At 40.9% G+C, this 21,779-nt stretch overlaps 1 protein-coding gene across 1 annotated transcript in view; it reads right to left on the bottom strand.

Moving 5' to 3' along the window:
• Positions 1-200: 200 nt before the first annotated feature.
• Positions 201-21,779, bottom strand: part of SPHKAP (SPHK1 interactor, AKAP domain containing) — a 162,104-nt gene continuing 140,525 nt past the window's right edge. The window contains exons 8-12 of the mRNA XM_088841870.1: positions 19,978-20,163; positions 17,987-18,073; positions 15,742-15,794; positions 15,470-15,654; positions 201-1,930 (exon numbers count right to left, since the gene is read on the bottom strand). Coding sequence (XP_088697996.1) covers positions 1,787-1,930; positions 15,470-15,654; positions 15,742-15,794; positions 17,987-18,073; positions 19,978-20,163 — 655 coding nt within the window. The 3' untranslated portion in view covers positions 201-1,786. The remainder of the gene's footprint in view (positions 1,931-15,469; positions 15,655-15,741; positions 15,795-17,986; positions 18,074-19,977; positions 20,164-21,779) is intronic.

The raw sequence follows: 21,779 nt of genomic DNA, 5'->3' as shown, positions 1-21,779 counted from the left end.
TATGAGGCACTTAAGCTCTGGGAGAAAAAATGATCAACCACTTGGCAACAAAAATTTATTAATTAGTTTGCAACTTTAGGTACAACATATATTTCATCACATGGTTATAATTCGGTATTTGTGCTTTGTAGGATAAGTAAACATTCGAGCACAACAAAAATCTACACACAATATTACAGTCTTTTGGGGTTGTTCAGAAAATAAACATATCCTTTTCCATCTAGTATCACAAAGAATTTTCACTTTGAGAGGATGGATAAATGTTCAAGTTTGGTATTTGTATAACATGTCAATTAAATATATAACCCAAATTTGGACTATTTTTCTATAATAAATGCCTAATGAGTCCTTGAAAGAATCCTGGGGGTGGGTGGTAGGGAGGATGACTTCCAATAAAGTTTTTTTGACATTTCAAGAAATGTCCATTTCTTGTCAACGTGAATGACACAGAAAGCCGGCATAGATGGTGTGGGACTTTGTTCACATTTAAAATTACTTGACAATCTTAAAAATAGTGTAAAAGCATAGTATTTCAGGAAATCTTTAATAAACACATTCTTTGATCAAGAAAATAAAAGCCAGTCTAGCTCATTTAGCTGAAGGGGAAAAAGACCTATTAGGGAGAAGTTAAATACCTTTATTTTTCAAAAAAGTAAATCTCTGTTTTTAAAATACTTCAATGTGACAATATTTTCTTTTCCCCAAATTAAATGCCAGTATCCTTAAATTAAGAAGTATATGATCCTAACTGGATATGTCAAACCCTGCATCCATCATTATAAATGTCATCTGACTAGCAGGTCTGCCATACGGGTACCAACGTGTTTATAATGAAATCATAGGGCTCAAGTGTCAATATCCAACTTGAAACAATAATCTCTTCATATTTTATGAACCTCGAAGGCTAACTTGATTTATTATTTATGATAATCTCTCCATAATTTACAATAAAAATGAAAGCTTATATTTTATATAATTTAATATACAAGCAGATTTTCTCTCCAAAGACTCTCTTTAGTAGGAAAGCTTTCCCATAGGGTAAGAGTTCTGTAACCATGTCACTCATGTAATAAACAGATGGAAATAAGAAAATCTTCCACCTTTCTCTCTCTCAGCTGAACACCAAGAGTCTTTTGATTAGCTGGGAACTCAGACATTGCTGGGGAGATATGAAATATTTATCAGTGGGCTACAGTGAACAAATGAAATCACCTCTGCAGGCAACACTGACATATCCTTGCATCTCTGTGAATATCCACTGGTAACGGTCTAAAACTGAAAAGCTTTTATATCAAAAATTTGGAAATTTCTCACCTGTATCTTAAATATTTACCTGGACTGATAGACCCTTTAATCTGCTCAAAAAAGTAAAATAAAGATTACAGCAGAGTTTATAAAATGATTTTGACCAGTGATGTTGTTTCCAGTTGATTCACATAATTGGAGATATTACATGACATTTTATGTTATTAAAATTATGCAAGTGCAACTCTCCTAGAGTTTAGGCCTAGCCCTAAGTTTTCCATCTGGGCCCATTACAATTTCTGTTTCTCCAGCCATTCTAACACAAGCTCTTTTAAACTCACCAACAGGTTGCGTTGATTTGTACAGACCTGTATTTTGCTTTCCCTCAGATTTATTCCATGTGCAGCAGACTTGAGGAACAGATTTTTCCTAGCTCTGTTAATGTGATGTGATGTTTTGAGGAAGTTTAGAGCATTTAGAGCAAACCACTGTAATCTAAGCTGGAAAGAAGGAAAGGGGTACTCTTCAGGAGACTGCTCTCTTATCCCAGTTCCAAGAGCCAGTCAAAGAGACTTGGGGTCCCATCCCTCCGCTCCTCATGTATCTTGCAGTACTGAACCACGGCATGGAAGATATCCCCCACCTTCCAGGACTTCTGATGGACCAGCCGCACGACATCTAGAAACTAGAGGAAAGCACAGAGTTAGGACTCACATATCACAGAGGATCCTCCAATCATCTCACTCAACCACTCTACCAAAGCCAATGGCTCTCCAGGCTATTTTTTAATACCTCTAGTGGCAGGGAACTATATTTCAGGACAGTCTATTTTCTTTGTAGACAGTTCAGATTATTAGAGGGTTCTTTCAACTGAACTGAGATTTTCCTCACAGCTGTTGCCATCCACCAACTTTTGAGAGTCTACATGGAATTCTTCTTCCAACATCTTATCTTTTAGGTATTTGAAGAGTTCCCTCAGATCCACTTTTCTCTGGGTTAGACTCTCTCTAATGGGTCTGTATAGCACGGTTCCCAGTCCCTTCTATCAGTGTCATACATAATCTTTCATAGGATGTACCATTTAGGTCAAATAAATTGTGTTAAAATTTTGGGTGCTGGAGAAGACTCTTGAGAGTCCCTTGGATGCCAAAGAGATCAAACCAGTGACTCCTAAAGGAAATCAACTGAATATTCATTGGAAGGGACTGATGTTGAAGCTCCAGTACAATACTTTGGCCACCTGCTGTGAAGAGCCAACTCATTGGAAAAGACCCTGATTCTGGGAAAGACTGAGGCCAGGAGGAGAAGCGGGTGACAGAGGATGAGATGGTTAGATATCATTGACTTAGGTGAATATGAATCTGAGCAAACTCCAGGAGATAGTAAATGAAAGGAAAGCCTAGCGTCCTGCAGTCCATGGGCTCACAAAGAGTTGGGGATGCCTTTAGCGACTGAACCACAAACTTTTGGGTAGTTTTACTTACTGGTTCCTCATTCCACTTTGAAAAGTTCCCTCCTCCTTCATCAAGTTTCAAGAGACACTGTCTTTCCATTGGAACAGGAAAAGGAAAGATTGAGGAAACATCCTAGACTCATCACCTGGCTAAGGTATCATTTTCAATTGGCCACAACTTAGAAAGCATCTGACTGCAGGTTGAGTTGGAGCACTGGAAGATGGGAAAATCATTACAGATGGTCCCCTTCATGAAACTGTAGCCTAAAGCTCAGCATGAAGTCCTCTTAAACTCCTTAGTCAGATATGTATAGAGAAAAGTAACAACTATTAAGAGCCAAAACCTGTAGGAAGTACCTTTCAAGCATGTAATCTCATTTAATTCCATCAACAACCCTGCAAAGCAGGCATTTAAAGATGAAAAATTGTGGGTTTGTGAGATGAAAAGTTGGCAGTAAGATGGTCTTCTTTTTTTAATGTGAATCATTTTAAAAGTCTTTATCAAATTTGTTATAGTATTGCTTCTGTTGTCTACATTTTGTCTTTTTGATCACAAGGTATGTGGGATCTTATCCCCTTGACCAGAGATGGAACCCACACCGCCTGCATTAAGTGAAGTCTTAACCACTGAACCACCAGGGAAGTCCCAGGATGCATGGTCTTCTGACACTACAGCCCAAAGCTCTTTTTGCTACAGCACCCCATGCCTTTTGGTGGTAGGAGAATATGCTAAGTCACTTCAGTCGTGTTCGACTCTTTGCGACCCCATGGACTGTAACCTGCCAGGCTCCTCTCTCCATGGGATTTTCCAGGCAAGAAAACTGGAGTGGGTTGCCATTTCCTTCTCCAAGGTAGGATAGTAAGACATTAATATTTATTTGGAACATTGGGATAAAGGAAAGGCTGGGACTCTAGTCTCGTTTATTGAGGAAGAAAAATCTATTTCTTAAAAAGATGAGAGATGTAGTTTAGTTACTATTTCTTCAATGTTTCCTTCTAGAATTTCTTTGCCCTGCTCGTTTCACATTTGCTCAGACTTTGAAGATGAGCCACAAATTGGAATGCTAATTTTTTCTGATCGTCCCCTGCCCCCTTCGGTTTGAATTTGCTAATTCATTTCAATTACTGAGAAGTTGTTTCCCAGAGAGCTACTATTAAATTATGTTTCTTCTTCCAGCTGCTGTGACAGCACCAGCTTTGGCAGTTACGGAAATCAGTGCTTTATTGTACTCATTTGCCTTGTGTTGGCTTAATCAGAATAAAGCAATTTTCTAGGCTGGAAAATAAAATGCTTAACTTTTAATACATGGAAACATAAACATCATCTCAAAGAGTTTTAGGAAGATGCAAAAAGGGAGACCAGTGGGAAGCTGATGGCAACAGTATTATAGACAGTAATCTCCCTGGGAAATGACACCATCTGATCTGCCTCTCGCAGTTTTTTTTTTTTTTTTGGCTTTACCAGGGCTTTGTTGCTGTGTGTGGGCTTTTTCTAGTTGAAGTGAGCAGGGGCTGCTCTGTTGTAGTGAGAGGGCTTGTCACTGCAATAGCTTCTCTTGTTGGGGATCACGGGCTCTGGAGTACAGGCTCAGTAGTTACGGTGTACTAACTTAGTTGCTCTGCAATCTGTGGGATCTTCCCAGACCAGGGATCGAACCCATGTCCCCTGCGTTGGCAGGCGGATTCTTAACCACTGAAAGTTAACCAGGGAAGTCCTTAATCACTTCATATTGGTAACATCTTATGGAAAAAACGTGAATGAACTGTTTGGCCAACCCAGTATCTTGTGCCTGCACCTACTAGGGACTCAATAAATATTTACAGAAGGCTAAACATCCAAACTATGGGGTTGCACAGAGTCGGACACGACTGAAGTGACTTAGCAGCAGCAGCAAACATCCAAATGTGAGTCAAATATATCAAATGCATTCAAAATGATCAATAAGACTACTTGAAATATGAAGTGACATCCAGAATCATTGAAGCTGTACGTTGTCTAAATATTCATTCTTGAGTTTTACATATTTGCACATACACCATTAAAAAATTACCAGGCACATCTTGGGGCTGCTTACTCAATAATTTCCTACAGATAGGATGCTCCAAAAAATGAGTCAAGGCTGCGAATCTAAGTCAAGGCAGAGCCTGAACTGGTGCCATGGTAGTGGGCAAAGAGCAAAGTCAGAGATGGTCATGGGGCAGGTGTTTTATCACCTGTGACTGGGAGTGGGCATGCATGCTGTGGAGGTGGGGTGCCCGGGACCCCTCTTCACTGGTCATTACAACAGCCCTGGAAAGTTAGCTCCAATCAGCTCCATCAGGCTCAGTGACAGAATTTCAGACTGTTAGCTGTCCGGTATCCCTCACAATTCTGTTGTGCTTTCTGACTGTCAGACGCCTGAAATTTTAGAGAACTTAATCCTTTAGGTTAAGACTTTGCTCAGAACACAAATACCGTCAGAAAGAGGAATACTCTAGGTAGTTATTAGTAAATTCACAGAGTTGCATAAAAATAATTCTGTGAGCCGTTACTTGTATGTTGGTGTGTATGAAAGATCCCAGGCACGCATGTTTTTCTACTGGAGTAGGTGGCAAAAACATGAGGCGTCAGGAAAAAGGGGAGAAAGGCTAGGATGTCTTTGCCTGATTTTGTTAATCAGACTTTTCCAGCTCTTACTGGAGAAAGGTGTTCCCAGTGCAGAAGGTTTGAACATCAAGTTTCTGAGGTCTCACTGAGAGAGGCTCATATTAATAATTCATCGACTTTTCTTCAAGATTTTCCTCCAGGGTCATCAGTGGTCTTAGACCAGACTTATCCCTTAAGGGTGTTTCCTCTTCTTTAGCATGTTTTATAAAGATGCAGTATAAAGTACATAGAAATACAAACTTAGTCTCAGCACTTTTTTTTCTCTTTCTGTACACTTTAGTTTTCTGGGCCACCATCTTATTCCCAACTTTAATCTCTGAGTCATTGCTCTGGGAGAGAATGAAAATTACAAAGCAGATGTCAATACTGGCTAAACTCTTCCCAGAAGCCTGTCTGCTTCAGACCTTTCTGGAAGGTATTAGCTACTTTCCATCTATTTTGGGCCTGCTGAAGCAGGGTCTCCCACTGTGGTCTGTGATGATGACCACAGGTTGTTGTGAACTGACCCAAAATTGTCAAAATGTCCTACCAACTAGGCTACCCTATCAGTGTGAAATGGCCACATGCTAGAATCTGTCTCATGACTTCTAAAGTCAGGTTGATAACCCAATAAATTGGAGAAGAAAATGGCAACCCACTCCAGTATTCCTGCCTAGAGAATCCCCAAGGACAGAGGAGCCTGGTGGGCTACAGTCCACGGTGTCGCAAAGAATTAGACATGACTGAACGGTTAAGCACATCCCAGTAAAGCAATTTTTAAAAATGATCTGGTCCCGCTAAATATAGCATGCTCTTAGTCTGTGATGGCTTCATCTCAGACATTAAGACCTTGAAACATCGATGGGGTTGATGAGTAAGGAAGGTCTTACACTTTCTTTTCTTCCTTTATTTAAAAAATATTCTAGACAAAATGAAGCCAAGACTGTAAATAAGCCAGAAAAGGACGCTTCCAGTTCATTCCTACAGTCTTTAAAAACTGCATTCTATTTAGCAGCTGTCCCTATATCTTTCACTGTGTCTGTCCATGCTATGGACTTGATAATTTCATAATCAGCTTTAGGATGTCAGGGATCTGAGTTTTTCTTTCCAACGTACTGACAAATAAAAATTTTCATTTTGTATCATTTCACAATTAATAACAATTAGGTTCCCTTCCTATGTATCAGAGTTGCCATCTGCTTGAACAAATGTTTCGTTTTAGGAAGGTAGAAGAATCTACATCCTGTGATGGTATGTTGTAGACCTGTTTGAAGGTAAGTATCACATGGTAGGTACCTTTTATATTCTCAGGTGCATTTACTCAATTAGTTGTTTATAAAATCATATGGTAGGACCTGTGGGTTGTTGTTGTTTAGTTGCTAAGTTGTGCCTGACTCTTGGTGACCCCATGAACTGTAGCCCCTCAGGCTCATTTGTCTGTGGGATTTTCCAGGCAAGAATACTGAAGTGGGTTGCCATTTCCTTCTCCAGGAGATCTTCCCAATCCAGGTATCAAAAGGAATCTATTAGAATTGTTGCAAATTGTTTAGATTTTTTGGGAAACACTCAATGTAGATTTCTGAAAGCAGCTACCTTCTTTTGTTCCAAGGCAGTCCATTTCATTAAGCACTAGTGAGCTGGTCTTTATATTGCTCCTGCAACTATGGCCTGTAGGAGTCGAGATTCTCAGCCTTGGCTGTACCCTGGGACTCCCCAGGGATCTTGAGAAAACCCCAAAGCCTGGTTCATCCCAAGAGAGGAATCTGATTTGATTGGCTCGAGCATTGGGCCATAAAAGCATCCCCCGGGTCATGGGGATGGGGCTCTCAGGATGGAATTCATGCCCTTCTGAGAAGATGAAGAGATACCAGAGCCGGCTCTCTGCCATGAGAGAGCCAGAAAGGAAGAAAGGAAGCTGCACAGAAAGGAAGCTGTCCCTCATCAGGAAATGCACCTACTGGCACTTTGATCTCAGACTTTCTAGCCTCTAGAACTCTAAGAAATAAAGGTCTGCTGTTTAAGCCACTGTCTATGTTATTTTATTAGAAAAGCTTGAGCTGACTAAGACAATATTTAATTCTTTATTTCTCCTTTGTCAGGTACTGTTTTCAAAACTGAGACTTTAAGTGTAGTATTTTGGGGAAAGTTAAGTTAACAGTAAATGCCATAGATATTTTCTCATTCTCTTTTCTCTACTTGGCTTGTGGAAAAGAGTAAGACATTAAAGAAGCAAGTCTTCTTCTGACACCCACTTTCTTAGGAAGGCAGGTATACATCTGTTTCCTCTTAGGACATTCTGTTCTATGCACTGCCCTCAAGAGAAGGATGTAATTCCCCAAATGAGCTTAATGATGAGGAAGGCAACTGATTTACTAAGAGGCCAGTCATCAGCTCATTCCGGCTTCCCGATTATTGAATTTAAACAGAAGTAAAAGAGCTGGAGAACAATAATGCATTGCCTCCACAAAGCAGAACAATTAGTTAATTGATATCCTTTTTTTAAAAAAAATGGCTCTCATGATTTTTCCCCCTCCATGAATTAAGTAGATTAAATTTAACTGATATCAAGGTCACTGTGAATTAAATTTATAAACTGTATTTTAGATTTTCAAGTGCTATGATTCTCAGCAATCTTTCCTTTGGAAGTTAGCATACTTAAAAGCCACCTCAAATTCTGCCACTCCTTCAAGATATTTCTTATGAAAGTGTTAGTTTCTCAGTCATGTCTGACTCTTTGCGACTCCATGGACTGGAGCCCTCCAGGCTCCTCTGTCCATGGGGTTCTCCAGGCAAGAATACTGCAGTGGGTTTCCAAGCTCTTCTCCAGGGGATCTTCCCAATCCACGGATCGAACCCACATCTCTTAATGTTTCTTGCATTGGCAGGTAGATTCTTTATCACTAGAGCCACCTGGAAAGCCCATTTCTTATGGAAGGGAGTCCAAACTTTAGTGCTCATCAGAATCATCATACTTGAACAAATATGTTAAACGTGCATATCTCTAGGCACCACTCTTAGAAAGGGAGCTCCAAGAAGCAGCCTAAGATGTGAGTTGTAAGTTAGTGTCCCAGGTGACTCTTTGCATTTGGCTTATGGTTTGCAGGGCATAAAGAACAGTTTCAGTATGTTTCTCATTTTTCCTTATTCAGAATAAGCTCCCATTACCTTTCAAGTTTGATCTTTACAAGCTGAGCCTCCTTTGGTTTACCTTCTACCTGTCCTGGGCCCTTCCTAAACTGGAATATGAACTCCCAAAGGGTAGAACATCTTGCCTCTTTTGTTCCCTGTGTCCCCAGAGCCTAGAACAATGTTGGCATGTTGTACATATTCGATAAACTTTTGATGAATGTCCTGAATGTATGATGTTCAAGTGCACCTAGCATTTTAATAATTAGATGGAACACTAAAAGATAAAGCCTGAGAATAAAGGTGTCATTTACTGGAGAGGAGTGACAGTACATTGGGCACCCAGAATGTTTGGAATTTATCTTTTGAATTGAAATAAGACTGCAGGTCTTATCTAATAAGCTGATATTAGGTGTCCTTCCACTCCAAGGCCAAGTTCACAGGCAGTGGTGGGACAGATGACATGCTTCTGTATTCAATCATGACATCTCTTGGAACTTGCTCAAACTCATGTCCATCGAGTCAGTGATGCCATCTAACCATCTCATCCTCTGTCATCTCCTTCTCCTCCTGCCTTCAATCTTCCCAGCATCAGGGTCTTTTCCAATGAGTTGGCTCTTAGCATCAGGTGGCCAAAGTATTGAAGTTTCAGTTTCAGCATCAGTCCTTCCGATGAATATTCAGGACTGATTTCCTTTACTATTGACTGGTTTGGTTTGATATTCTTGCAGTCCAAGGGACTCTCAAGAGTCTTCTCCAACACCATAGTTCAAAAGCATCAATTCTTCAGTGCTCAGCTTTCTTTATAGTCTAACTCTCACATCCATACATGACTATTGGAAAAACCATAGCTTTGACTAGACAGACCTTTGTTGGCAAAATAATGTCTCTGCTTTTTAATACTCTGTCTCGGTTTGTCAAATATTTTATTCCAAGGAGTAAGTGTCTTTTAGTATCATGGCTGCAGTCACCATCTGCAGTGATTTTGGAGCACAAGAAAACAGTCTTTTCCTATTTCCATTGTTTCCCCATCTATTTGCCAAGAAGTGATGGGACCAGATGCCATGATCTTAGTTTTTTGAATGTTGAGTTTTTAGCCGGAGTTTTCACTCTTCACTTTCACCCTTCATCAAAAGGCTCTTTAGCTCTTCTTTGCTTTCTGCCATAAGGGTGGTGTCATCTGCATATCTGAGGTTATTGATATTTCTCCTGGCAATTTTGATTTTGGCTTGTGCTTCATCCAGCCTGCCATTACTCATGATGGCATTATAAGTTAAATAAGGAGGTGATAATATAGAGCCTTGACGTACTCCTTTCCCAATTTGGAATCAGTTTGTTGTTTCACGTCTGGTTCTAACTGTTGCTTCTTGACCTGCATGCAAGTTTCTCAGCAGGCAGGTAAGGTGGTCTGGTATTCCCATCTCTTTAAGAACTTTCCACAGTTGTGATCCACAAAGTCAAAGGTTTTAGCGTAGTCAATGAAGCAGAACTAGATGTTTTTCTGGAATTCTCTTGCTTTTTCTATGATCCAACAGATGTTGACAATTTGATCTCTGGTTTCTCTGCCTTTTCTAAATCCAGCTTGAACATCTGGAAGTTCCTGGTTCATATACTACTGAAGCCTAGCTTAGAGAGTTTTGAGCACTACTTTGCATGTGAGATGAGTGCAATTGTGTGGTGTTAGAACATTCTTTGGCATTGTCCTTGTTTGGGATTTGAATGAAAACTGACCTTTTTCAGTCCTGTGGCCACTGCTGAGTTTTCCAAATTTGCTGACATACTGAGTGCAGCACTTTCACAGCATCATCTTTGGGATTTGAAATAACTCAGCTGGAATTCCATCACTTCCACTAGCTTTGTTCATAGTGATGCTTCTTAAGGTCCACTGGACTTTTCACTTCAGGATGTCTGGCTTTAGGTGAATGATCACACCATCGTGGTTATCTGGGTCATGAAGATCCGTTTTGTATAGCTCTTCTGTGTATTCTTGCCACCTCTTCTTAATATCTTCTGCTTCTGTTAGGTCCATACGAATTCTGTCCTTTCAGTTCAGTTCAGTCACTCAGTTGTGTCCGACTCTTTGCGACCCCATGAACCACAGCATGCCAGGCCTCCCTGTCCATCACCAACTCCCGGAGTTCACTCAAACTCATGTCCATCGAGTCGGTGATACCATCCAGCCATCTCATTCTCTGTCATCCCCATCTTCTCCCACCCCCAATCCCTCCCAGCATCAGACTCTTTTCCAGTGAGTCATCTTGTCGCATGAGGTGGCCAAAGTATTGGAGTTTCAGCTTCAGCATCAGTCCTTCCAATGAACACCCAGGATCGATCTCCTTTAGAATGGACTGGTTGGATCTCCTTGCAGTCCAAAGGACTCTCAAGAATCTTCTCCAGCACCACAGTTCAAAAGCATCAGTGCTTCGGCGATCAGCTTTCTTCACAGTCCAACTCTACATGACCACGGGAAAAACCATAGCCTTGACTAGACGGACCTTTGTTGGCAAAGTAATGTTTCTGCTTTTTAATATGCTATCTAGGCTGGTCATAACTTTCTGTGCCCATCTTTGCATGAAATGTTCCCTTGGTATCTCTAATTTTCTTCAGGAGATCTCTAGTCTTTCTCATTCTGTTGTTTTCCTCTATTTCTTTGCACTGATCACTGAGGACGGCTTTCTTACCTCTCCTTGCTGTTCCTTGGAACTCTGCATTTAGATGAGTATGTCTTTCCTTTTCTCCTTTGCCTTTCGCTTGCTGAACTTAACAGAGACACTTCTTTCACCTTTTCCAAGCTGATGAGGAGCTAATGAGACATTGCTGCTTTCAAGTGACACAGCCTCCTTGGTGGGAAGCCATAGTCTGTCTTTCACACTTGAAAATGGCCACTTAACTTCCTGACTAATTAAAAAACAGAATGAGGGCTCCAAATAAAAGACGGGATATCAAAATTCCACATAAGGGTTTGCTTTATTTCACCAGTTCTGTCACAGAACTGGGCACAGGCAGTGCCCTTTTATGGAGAAGCCATTACCTGTAGAGAATTTTAACTGACTCAGAAAAAAAAAATGATTCAGTCCCTAAAATTATATTACTTAGAAATAAGTCCCTTGAGGTGATGCTAAATAGGAGTGAAACAGCATTTAATGTATCTTGACATACTAATGGAACATTTATTTTTACAGAAAAATTGCTATGAAAAAGGACAGGGATCCCCTTTGATAACTGAAAATCCACTGGGGATAAATAAATATCATGTCAAAGCACTATTTATATAATTAAGGTGTTAGTGACATATTCCTTGTCCTTTTATCTAAACAAATTTATTAGACATATATTCACATAGAGTGTTACACTGTTTCTTCAGAATGGTGGACTGTATAAAAATCAATGGGACATGAATTTGAGCAAACTCTGGAAGATATCAGAAGACAGAGGAGCCTGGCATGCTGCACTCCACGGGGTCCCAAAGCGCTGGACACAGAGCAACTGAACAACAACAGCATAAAAATCTGTTTCATGAACAAACCATCTAAAATACACCATGCAATGCTTTTATTCAGGAAAGGGCTGGGGATAAAACTAGAAACCAACCTGCCTTTCATTTTTCCAGGAAACCAAGAACTCTGGATAAAAATGTCTTTGTTCTGCTCCCCATGGCAGGGGGTCTTGGGATGATGTGGGGCAGGAGGGAGGGGCCAAAACTGAAGCACTCTATCGCTGCACCCTTTGCACTGGCTGGCTGGATGGAAAGGTGGGAGGAGAATTTATAGTGAACCATTATAGTGAACCACTCATCACCTTGAAAATAAAGGTGTGCAAAGTATGGAATAGTATCTAGATTTAGAGACGATAGAACTGTAGGCAGTCCTATGCATAAACAGAAACACGAATCACTGGCTGGAAAGAGAAGCCGAAGTGGACGAGTGTATGGAAAATAAACTAAGTCTTCTCAGTTTCTCCAGTAGCTAAGCCCATTGGCTGGGGAGGCAGAGACAGAGAGCAAGAGAGAGAGACAGATGCTATTCTAACTACCGTGTACTTAAGCCTAAGCCAGAGAGTAAAGGACCTCTCATTTCAGGATGTTTCAAGATGCTAGATTTTGGCAATAAAAATTAAGATGCAGTTACACCTTTAGGAAAATCTAGATTTTAACTCCAAGGCAATTTAACTTGAGAGAGAGAAACTATCGAGAAGCATATGTAGAGACAGTGAGGTTCTAACCCACTCCAGTGTTCTTGCCTGGAGAATCCCAGGGACGGGGGAGCCTGGTGGGCTGCTGTCTGTGGGATCACACAGAGTCAGACACGACTGAAGCGACTTAGCAGCAGCAGCAGTGAGGTTCTAGGACTAGGCTCAGTCCATAGGACTCTCATGGACCAACCTCTCTGAGTCCTTACTTGTTCATCAGTATATAGGGAATGATAATATCCATTCTGGTCTTCTCACCGGGTTGTTGAGAAACAAGTATAATGAGTATGTGGACATACTTTATAACATTCAGTTCAGTTCAGTTCAGTCACTCAGTCGTGTCTGACTCTCCGCGACCCCATGAATCACAGCACGCCAGGCCTCCCTGTCCAGCACCAACTCCCGGAGTTCACTCAAACTCATGTCCATCAAGTCGGTGATGCCATCCAGTCATCTCATCGTCTGTTGTCCCCTTCTCCTCCTGCCCCCAATGCCTTCCAGCATCAGAGTCTTCAGTGAGTCAACTTGTCGCATGAGATGGCCAAAGTATTGGAGCTTCAGCTTTAGCATCAGTCCTTCCAATGAACACCCAGGACTGATCTCCTTTAGGATGGACTGGCTGGATCTCCTTGAAGTCCAAAGGACTCTCAAGAGTCTTCTCCAGCACCACAGTTCAAAAGCATCAATTCTTTGGTGCTCAGCTTTCTTCACAGTCCAACTCTCACATTCATACATGACCACTGGATAAAGATTAGGGCAGCAAATTTGGGGAGCTAATTTAAGATACTACCTATCATTACCACTGTGCTGAAGAATGCTTAAACTACTGCACAACTGTACTCATCTCACACGCTAGTAAAGTCATGCTCAAAATTCTCCAAGCCAGGCTTCAGCAATATGTGAACCGTGAACTTCCAGATGTTCAAGCTGGTTTTAGAAAAGGCAGAGGCACCAGAGATCAAATTGCCAACATCCGCTGGATCATGGAGAAAGCAAGAGAGTTCCAGAAAAACATCTATTTCTGCTTCATTGACTATGCCAAAGCCTTTGACTGTGTGGATCACAATAAACTGTGGAAAATTCTGAAAGAGATGGGAATACCAGACCATCTGACCTGCCTCTTGAGAAACCTATATGCAGGTCAGGAAGCAACAGTTAGAACTGGACATGGAACAACAGACTGGTTCCAAATAGGAAAAGGAGTACATCAAGGTTGTATATTGTCACCCTGCTTATTTAACTTATATGCAGAGTACATCGTGAGGAATGCTGGGCTGGAAGAAGCACAAGCTGGAATCAAGATTGCTGGGAGAAATATCAATCACCTCAGATATGCAGATGACACCACCCTTATGGCAGAAAGTGAAGAGGAACTCAAAAGCCTCTTGATGAAAGTGAAAGAGGAGAGTGAAAAGGTTGGCTTGAAGCTCAACATTCAGAAAACTAAGAATGAGACAATTAATGCTCTTATTAGGGCATATCTTAAATGTTACTTTTGAGTTAATCAAAAGGGAGACTATCTGGTGAACTTAATCTGTGTAATTTAATTGAATGAACCCATTAAAAGCAGAGTTTTCTCTGGCTAGTGCAGAAGAAGTAATGGAAACTAACAGCATGAGGGCACAAAGGGACCACGTGACAGGAAATTGCACAAGTTCTAGAAGTTGAGAGTGGGCTTCTGCAAGGAAATGGGACTTCAGTCCTACAACCTCAAGTAACTTGAGTCAGGACAACCTTAAGAAGTGTGGAAACTTATTTCTCTCTGTGGTTTCCAGATAAGTGCCAAAGAAAGCTGCTAAGTTGATTTCTGCCTTGTAAGTCCCTCAGTAGAGAGAATGGAATTCACCCAAACTTCTAACAACAGACCTTGGTGTTGCTGTTTTAAGTTACTAAATTTGTAACACAGAAATAGAAAACCAATATAGCAACATTATTTTAAATCATTTTAAAAGTATACTTTTAAATTATGAAAATTGAGCTTGAAAACACTGGTGTGCCTGATCAATAGTTCAGTCATATCCAGTTCTCTGTGACCCCCTGGACCACAGTCTGCCAGGCTTCTCTGTCCAGGCAAGAATGCTGGACTGGGTTTCCATTCCCTTCTCCAGGGGAGCTTCCTGACCCAGGGATGGAATACGTGTCTCTTTCATCTCCTGCATTCTTTACTACTGAGATTTACTACTGAGGTAGGCAGATTCTTTACTACTGAGCCACCTGGGGAGTCATTGGTAGTTGAATTCTTGTTTTAACCTTAATAATTGATATTCTATAATAGTAAGTGATTGGTCTTAGAGAATAGGAATTAGAGTGGCAGTTGCTATTAATTTTGATGTTGGCCAAAGATCTATTCCTTAGCTTTATATTTTTGGTAGCTGGAGAATATTAATGAGAAAATCCATCCAATGCAAATCTGTTCCACAGGGAATTCAAAATGCCTTCTCTTTGACACCATGCCAGTTTGTTTTAATTATCAGTGTGACCTCAGTTTGGTCTAGTATATATCAAATCTTTGCTTCTCTACTTTTAATTTAAATGAACATAGGAAAAGGTCAATTCAAGAGCAAGGAAACACACCTAAAGATAACAGACTCTTTGAAAATATCCCATCTCAATTTACTTTCTCATCATCCCCAACTAGTGGAAACAAACTGGCAGTCAAAGAGTTGTCATGATTACATTTATGCAGGTGGAAGGCTTCAAAGTTTTAATCAAAATTCTAAGGTGAAAAGTCAAGAACAAAAACATTCAAATGGGTCAACTGGACATTTACTCAGTTTCAAGCAGGGATAAAAACACAAAGCCTTAAGACATCCAAACAGGGGTCAAGGTACCTTTTCGATTCTGTTTTCTTGAGATTTCTTAAAGTAGATGGTGGGGATACCAAGTTCAGACGCAGCTATCCACTGCAGAGTAGCTCGCAGCTCAGTGTCAGGACACTCTGGCTCCAGGTCAAAGTTTATCACCAGCAGGCTCCCCTGGCGGCTGGCTGTTCCCACTGGCGTTCCAGAGGCACATTCTGAACACAGACATAACCACCTTACTATGCTTTCCATGGGAAGATCATAGGCAAATTGCGTCTCAAAATTATGGGAAAGTGGCTTACCTTCCATGGTTTCTGACTGTCCTTTAAGAATCTCCTTTTCTTCTACCAATTCACTTTAGGAGAAAACAACAGTATATGGTTGGTAATGTTTAGGAAGAACAAGCTGTAAATGGAAGATGAAGTGATGGGTCTTACTGATATAGAAGCTCTTGAAATATATTTATGGTTTTTGTGGAATAAATGAATACTAGAGAAGTACTAATATAGCTATTACGTTGGACTACTGGATCTGAAATAGACAATCTCGCCCCTAAAAAAAAGGCCAGATCAACTGCATGGTTTTAGTTGAGATGATTGGTGTGGGAGACTCTGAGAGATGCAATCTTCAATTCTTCTCAACCTCCCTTCTACAAACCTACATAGGTTTGAATAGTCAAGAAAATATTTAGTAGGTAACTAGATCCGATTGGAGGATTTATCCTTCTGCATTTTATTTGTCATTTAAAGGATCTTGTATTTCCATCTCAAGACTAATTATTTTTCTATACCATGATAGCAACATAAATTTGCATTTTAGTCTGGGAAAATATTTTTCTACATATAGCTGGTTCTTTGACCTGAAATGAGGAAAAACACAATCACAAACTTTAGAACTTAAGTTGTATGACAAAATATCTCAATTAGATGAAACTTTTCTTTTTTTTCCTTTTTATTGGGAATTGTTAGCAGGCTGGAAGTTGTTTAGAACTAGAGACTCATTACTGAAGTGAGTTCAGTTCAGTCGCTCAGTTGTGTCTGACTCTGAAAACCGAAGTAAGGATCTCATTAAATATAGGCATGTTGAATATCTGAGGTATTTTCATTATAGTGAGTACTTATTAGGGAGCCTTGCAAATAGTGGGAAGATTTAGTAAATGATTTTAAAATTAGAGTATATGTTCCAACAGCTGAAAGCAAGTGGCCATCTTGGGAAACTCATCGTTGTCCTGTATTTTTGTCCTGTCTAGAAATTAAACTGCAGGTGCTCTTAAAAATGTGTCTCTTTATGGGGGAGGATTCTTTCTTATATTCTCTGTTACTGCTAAAATCTGACTAGTAAATTCCATTGTATTCCTAACATCCAGAGAAAGTACAATTGTTCTTTTATGAACACCTATTTGTTTGTGGAAGAATGGCCAATTTCCCAAAAGCTCTATATTTTTCGGTAGATCTCTATCCAAGATCTCATAAGTGAAATGACCTACTAGATACAGTTTCTGCTGTTATGAAGCAGCAGGATGCTAACAGGGGTAGCAGAGATGGTCTTGGTTTTCTCCTGCTGTATTCTGTGGGGTCCTAGACTCATACTGGGTAGAAAGATGGACAGCTAAACAAACGTTGTCTGAAGGAGAAAAATAAATTTACCCCAAAGTGGGTTTGCTTGTTTTGTCTCCTTTCAAACACAAATCAGACCCAAGATAACGTTTATGTTCATCTCTACCTGCGAATCATGGCTGTGTAGCACAGTAAAGGAGGCACTGCAACTTTTAATCACTGAGGAATATTCCCACAGGCAGGATACTGATTAAACAGTGAAACAGAAGTGCTTTCACTATGGATAATAACAAAAAAATAGAACAGGGAGAAGTTTTAGCCCGATATCTCATTTTCCCTTTTCTGAAATTTCAGAAATCTCCAAATAATGTCATAATGGTCAAAAATAGGTTTCGGTTCATTTAATTTTCCAGAACAATCACAAATTCTAGATAAAGTCCTGACCTCATGTTGCTCTCCCTTTATACACCATATTTTATGCCTTACTTATTGTATTTTTTTTCCTTGGTACTTTAGAAGGGCCTCATAATGTGGGGAGCAGATGATGTATCTCCATCATAGTGCCATTTGGTATTGGACTCATTAATGACAATAATCCCAGGTGTCTACAAGAAAAGAAAAAGCCTCTCACACTATATTCTATTGAACAGTAGTCTTTGCTGCTTGGTATAGTACAATTTAAATGGATTTTTGCTTCTCTGTATCTATCTAGGTAAAATGACATATATGTCTGAATATATGGATAAGTTTTATCCAAAACGATTATAGTATAAGGGACAGACTTAAAATACAGAAAGCGGTTGATGGCAGGGTGAGGCTACGGCACGCCTGAGTTCTTACTTCAGTGACATGAAACCACACATCTCCGGGAGCCTTGGTAGGACAGACATGATGAAGCCAGTGGTCGGGCACAACCTGAATGATCAAAATGGATTGCCAGATGGAATCAGAGTAGTGGTCTCACAATCACGGCATCTCAGTGGCTACTTACTTAATCATGGGAGAAGAAGGCATGCTTCCCTGATAAATGTCCAGGTCCATAATGCCAAGACTGCTAGTGCCACTACTGTTGCCATTGCTGACAAAGCAAAAGTTGACATATTAATGCCAGTCTCTGCCACCTGGCCACACTGCCGACACTGATGTTCCACCATTCCAAGAGGTCCTTCCTTTGAGCCCCAAGAGAACATTGCTTTGTGTCTAGGACCCCTAAATTGATGTTTATTTGACCAAATCAGGGGAAAACACAATAAAAGACTCTTTTGACTCACCACCATCATCCTCATCATCAGTATTTTGTAATTCCTGCAGTGGGCTCAGACTTGGTGGATCACACCTGGTGGGTGACAATCAGCAAAACCCCTTTCTTCCCCATTCTAGGAAGTTTATCCATCAGCAACAGGCTTCTTGGGTATATCTCCAGAGACTAAGATACTTCTGAGAATGCTGGCTTGGGGCAGATCTTCCTGCTTCTTGACTTTTGACAGAAACCAGTAGGGTTTTTCCCTTTGCCATTCAGGCGATTTTTCTGAGGCATATTCCATAGGATATACAGTTGTCTCATTTTTTTTTTTTCTTATGGGGCTACAGAATTTTAAGTACACAGTTGGGTAATGTCAAAGTTTTATAGCTCCTTTATCTTAAAATCTTTGAGGAGGAGCCACACCTGATACTTCCTGTGTTGTAGAGAAGGAGGAATTACATATTTTATCATTTTTGTAGGTTGCACAATCAATATATGGTCTAGTTACTAGCCTGGAATCTATTTACTGGAACACAGAAGAGTTGAGCCCATTTTTAGGTTCTGTCTGTACTTGCACAATGGAATGTATCCAATTTCACCAAACTCACCATGTGTCCTCATACCTTCTCTAATTTCCAATGACTTCTCTTGCAAGTAAGGTTTTCTAAGGATGTGTGCTGGAGTATTGTGTAACGGAACAGTCTTCCCTCTGGAGTTCTATGAATAGACAACTAAACCCCCTCATTTCAAATTCTTATCTTGGGTTTCACATGGGGGTACTGAATGTATTCACTGATTGAAATTTGATGACTCAAACATTACACTGGAGGTAATTAACTGTATAAACTTATGATAAACCCAAAGATTCAAATTCTCTTTGCTTTTTATTGCTATACTGCAACATTTCCACCAGTGTTTGAAATTTTCGATAAATCATTTAACACTGTGACATTTTCTAAGTCTAAACAGACTGAACTGCAGGAAAAAAAGAAAAACCTTTCCAGGAGGCATACACTCAGATGCAACTGAAGCCACTTTCCAATTGATCTTTCTGAAAAGTTCTTAGACTTGTTGGCCTGGTATCAAATAAGATTGGGGTAGAAAAGTGAAGATGCTTTTCATTTTCACCTCACAGAGGACTAATTTTTAGTTTATGTCTCCTGAGTGGCTTCCGTTCCGTTCCGTTCTGTTGCTCAGTCGTGTCTGACTCTTTCCGACCCCGTGGACTGTAGCCTACCAGGCTTCTCCGTCCATGGGCTTAGGTTCTCCCAAATCTAATCTCTCTAAGCTCCTGTCTAGCTTTCTAGAGCAACAATACAGAGGGCAGGGCAGAGAAAGGGAAAAACACAACACTGTGTGAAAACACTTGCCTCATGTAAACCCAGCCTGTCTTGCATCTGAAATACAAACGAACCAGAAAGAAAGTATCAAACACGCCATTTGTAACAGCAACTCATTAAAGCAAACAAACAAACCTCACAGTTGTCACACCACTGATGCACTAGCTGGAGCCTGCAGAGAAGGGAACACGGATGACTCTCAACTTTGGTCGAGCTAATTGAAACCGTAACTGGATATTAACAGCTCTCAGAACAAATCATGACAAGCAGGCACTTGGTCCTAGCAGGAGCTTTCCTTTTTGCTCTTTTAGGGATCCTTTGAAGATAATGATTTAAAATGTATTTCTGGAATCTGCGCTGAGACTTATTTCCCTGGGAAGTCAATTAAAGTGCAGGTACCTCATGGATCGCTCACTGAGCTGCAGGAAGCTGCTTGTGTCGTCTGGGTTGTCCTCCTCGTTGGCGAGCTGGGACCAACTGTCCATGCTTTCCCCACTGCTGCCTGGAGGGCTGGAGAACTCATCCAGGGCTCTGCCTTCTTTTGAGACTTCAGCCTCTGGTACATCTCTGGCATCAAGGGTTTCACTGTAGATAGTAAGACATTACTAAGAGTGTAGGTATAAGACTGAACTTTTCCGGGGAACCTCACTGCCCCGAGTGTATATACCATATATTATTAAGAGTTTGTATGTGTTTGGGGTAGAGCTGTGGACACACTAAATATTCTGTAAATTAACGTGTGTGTGTCTGTAAAGCTGCTTAGTTGTGTCCAACTCTTTTGCAACCCCATGGACTGTAGCCTGCCAGGCTCCTCTGTCCATGGGATTTCTCAGGAAAGAATACTAAAGTGGGTTGTCATACCCTCCTCCAGCGGATCTTCCCAACCTAGGAACTGAACACAGGTCTCCTGCATTGCAGGTTCTTTACTGTCTGAGCCACCAGGGACGCCATAAATGAATATGTTATTGTTAAAACTGCCTAGTTCATAATTATATGCATACTCTCAATTTAGGTAGCCCTACCTGTTAAGTTCCAAGTGGAAAGATCTGGATAACTGCAGTATGGAGATGTGGCAGTTTCTATCACACTCTAGGCAAAAGAGTCAGGCACAACGTACTGACTAAAAAGCAACTTCTGCTAACACTTGGTGAAAGAGGGTTCTTGACAAGCTTGACGTTCCATTTGTTTGCCTGGCAGTTATACACGCACACAGGTGCTCTGGATTAGGGATCAGACCATTTCTTTGCATCCATTCCCTCAGTCTGCCCCAATTTCCCAGTGCACACTGCAGATGGAGTGAGGTTTTCACCACAGGAGAGGAGGCTCAAAATTAAGACGCTAGGACATGTCTGCCTCCTTTTCTTCAGGGAGAGAGGGGAGAGAGACAGATGGAAGAGAGAGAACTTTGCTCAGGATTATAAATAAACTAAAACCTTCTCTGCAGAGAGGAGCTGGTGTCACCATCCTGGAACGGAAACAACCAGCTCTAGGAAAATGAAGCTCTGTCTCTCTCTAGAAGTCTCGAACTCTAGGGTTCATAATTGATCAACCGTCAATCCAGGTGCCAGGGCTCTTTGTTCAGAGAGCCAAATATACAGGAAGTAGGGAGAGATTCGTGCAAACTTTTCTCCATAGGCTCATCAGAAACTAACAGTATGGAAGTGAAGGGCTTCAATGACTGCAAACAAAAAACAAGAGTGTATTTCTCAGTTGACGATGAAGAATAAGGTAACTCGGTGAGCGGACACTGGAATTCTTTCCTTGGCTGTTGTGTACTGGCTGTAGAGAGTATTGAGGGCTTCCAGTGAGGCTCGTCCTCAGGTCTGGAATTGTCTTGCCAAGGTTATACCCTTTCCCAGTGAGTACCCCAAGGATGCGATAATACAGAGCTACAAAAACCTACTTACTGGCTCCATTTGCACTAAACCTGACAGACCATCCCAGCTGCAGGGTTTCCTGTAGGCTATGCTGCGCTCTCAGTTGTAAACACATTTGCAGGGGTGGACGATCTGCCTCTGTCTAATCTTGTCTTTCCCTGCTCCTTACACAAGGATGTAGACTTTTCTCTGGAGAGCACTCCAAAAATTACCTGTCTGCCACTCTCTTCAAGGTCTGTTCCTGGGAAATACAATTTAAGATACTTGATCAATTTCATTCAAAATTCCTGTGTTAGGTAGGAAGTTAGGCGTGAGTGATGGCAC

Source organism: Moschus berezovskii, chromosome 2 (genome assembly GCF_049115385.1).
Source record: "Moschus berezovskii isolate FMDL1 chromosome 2, NW_MosBer_1.0, whole genome shotgun sequence".
Lineage (NCBI taxonomy): Eukaryota > Metazoa > Chordata > Mammalia > Artiodactyla > Moschidae > Moschus > Moschus berezovskii.
The sequence above is the reverse complement of the archived record's forward strand: the minus strand, read 5'-3'. Positions and strand labels throughout refer to the sequence as shown.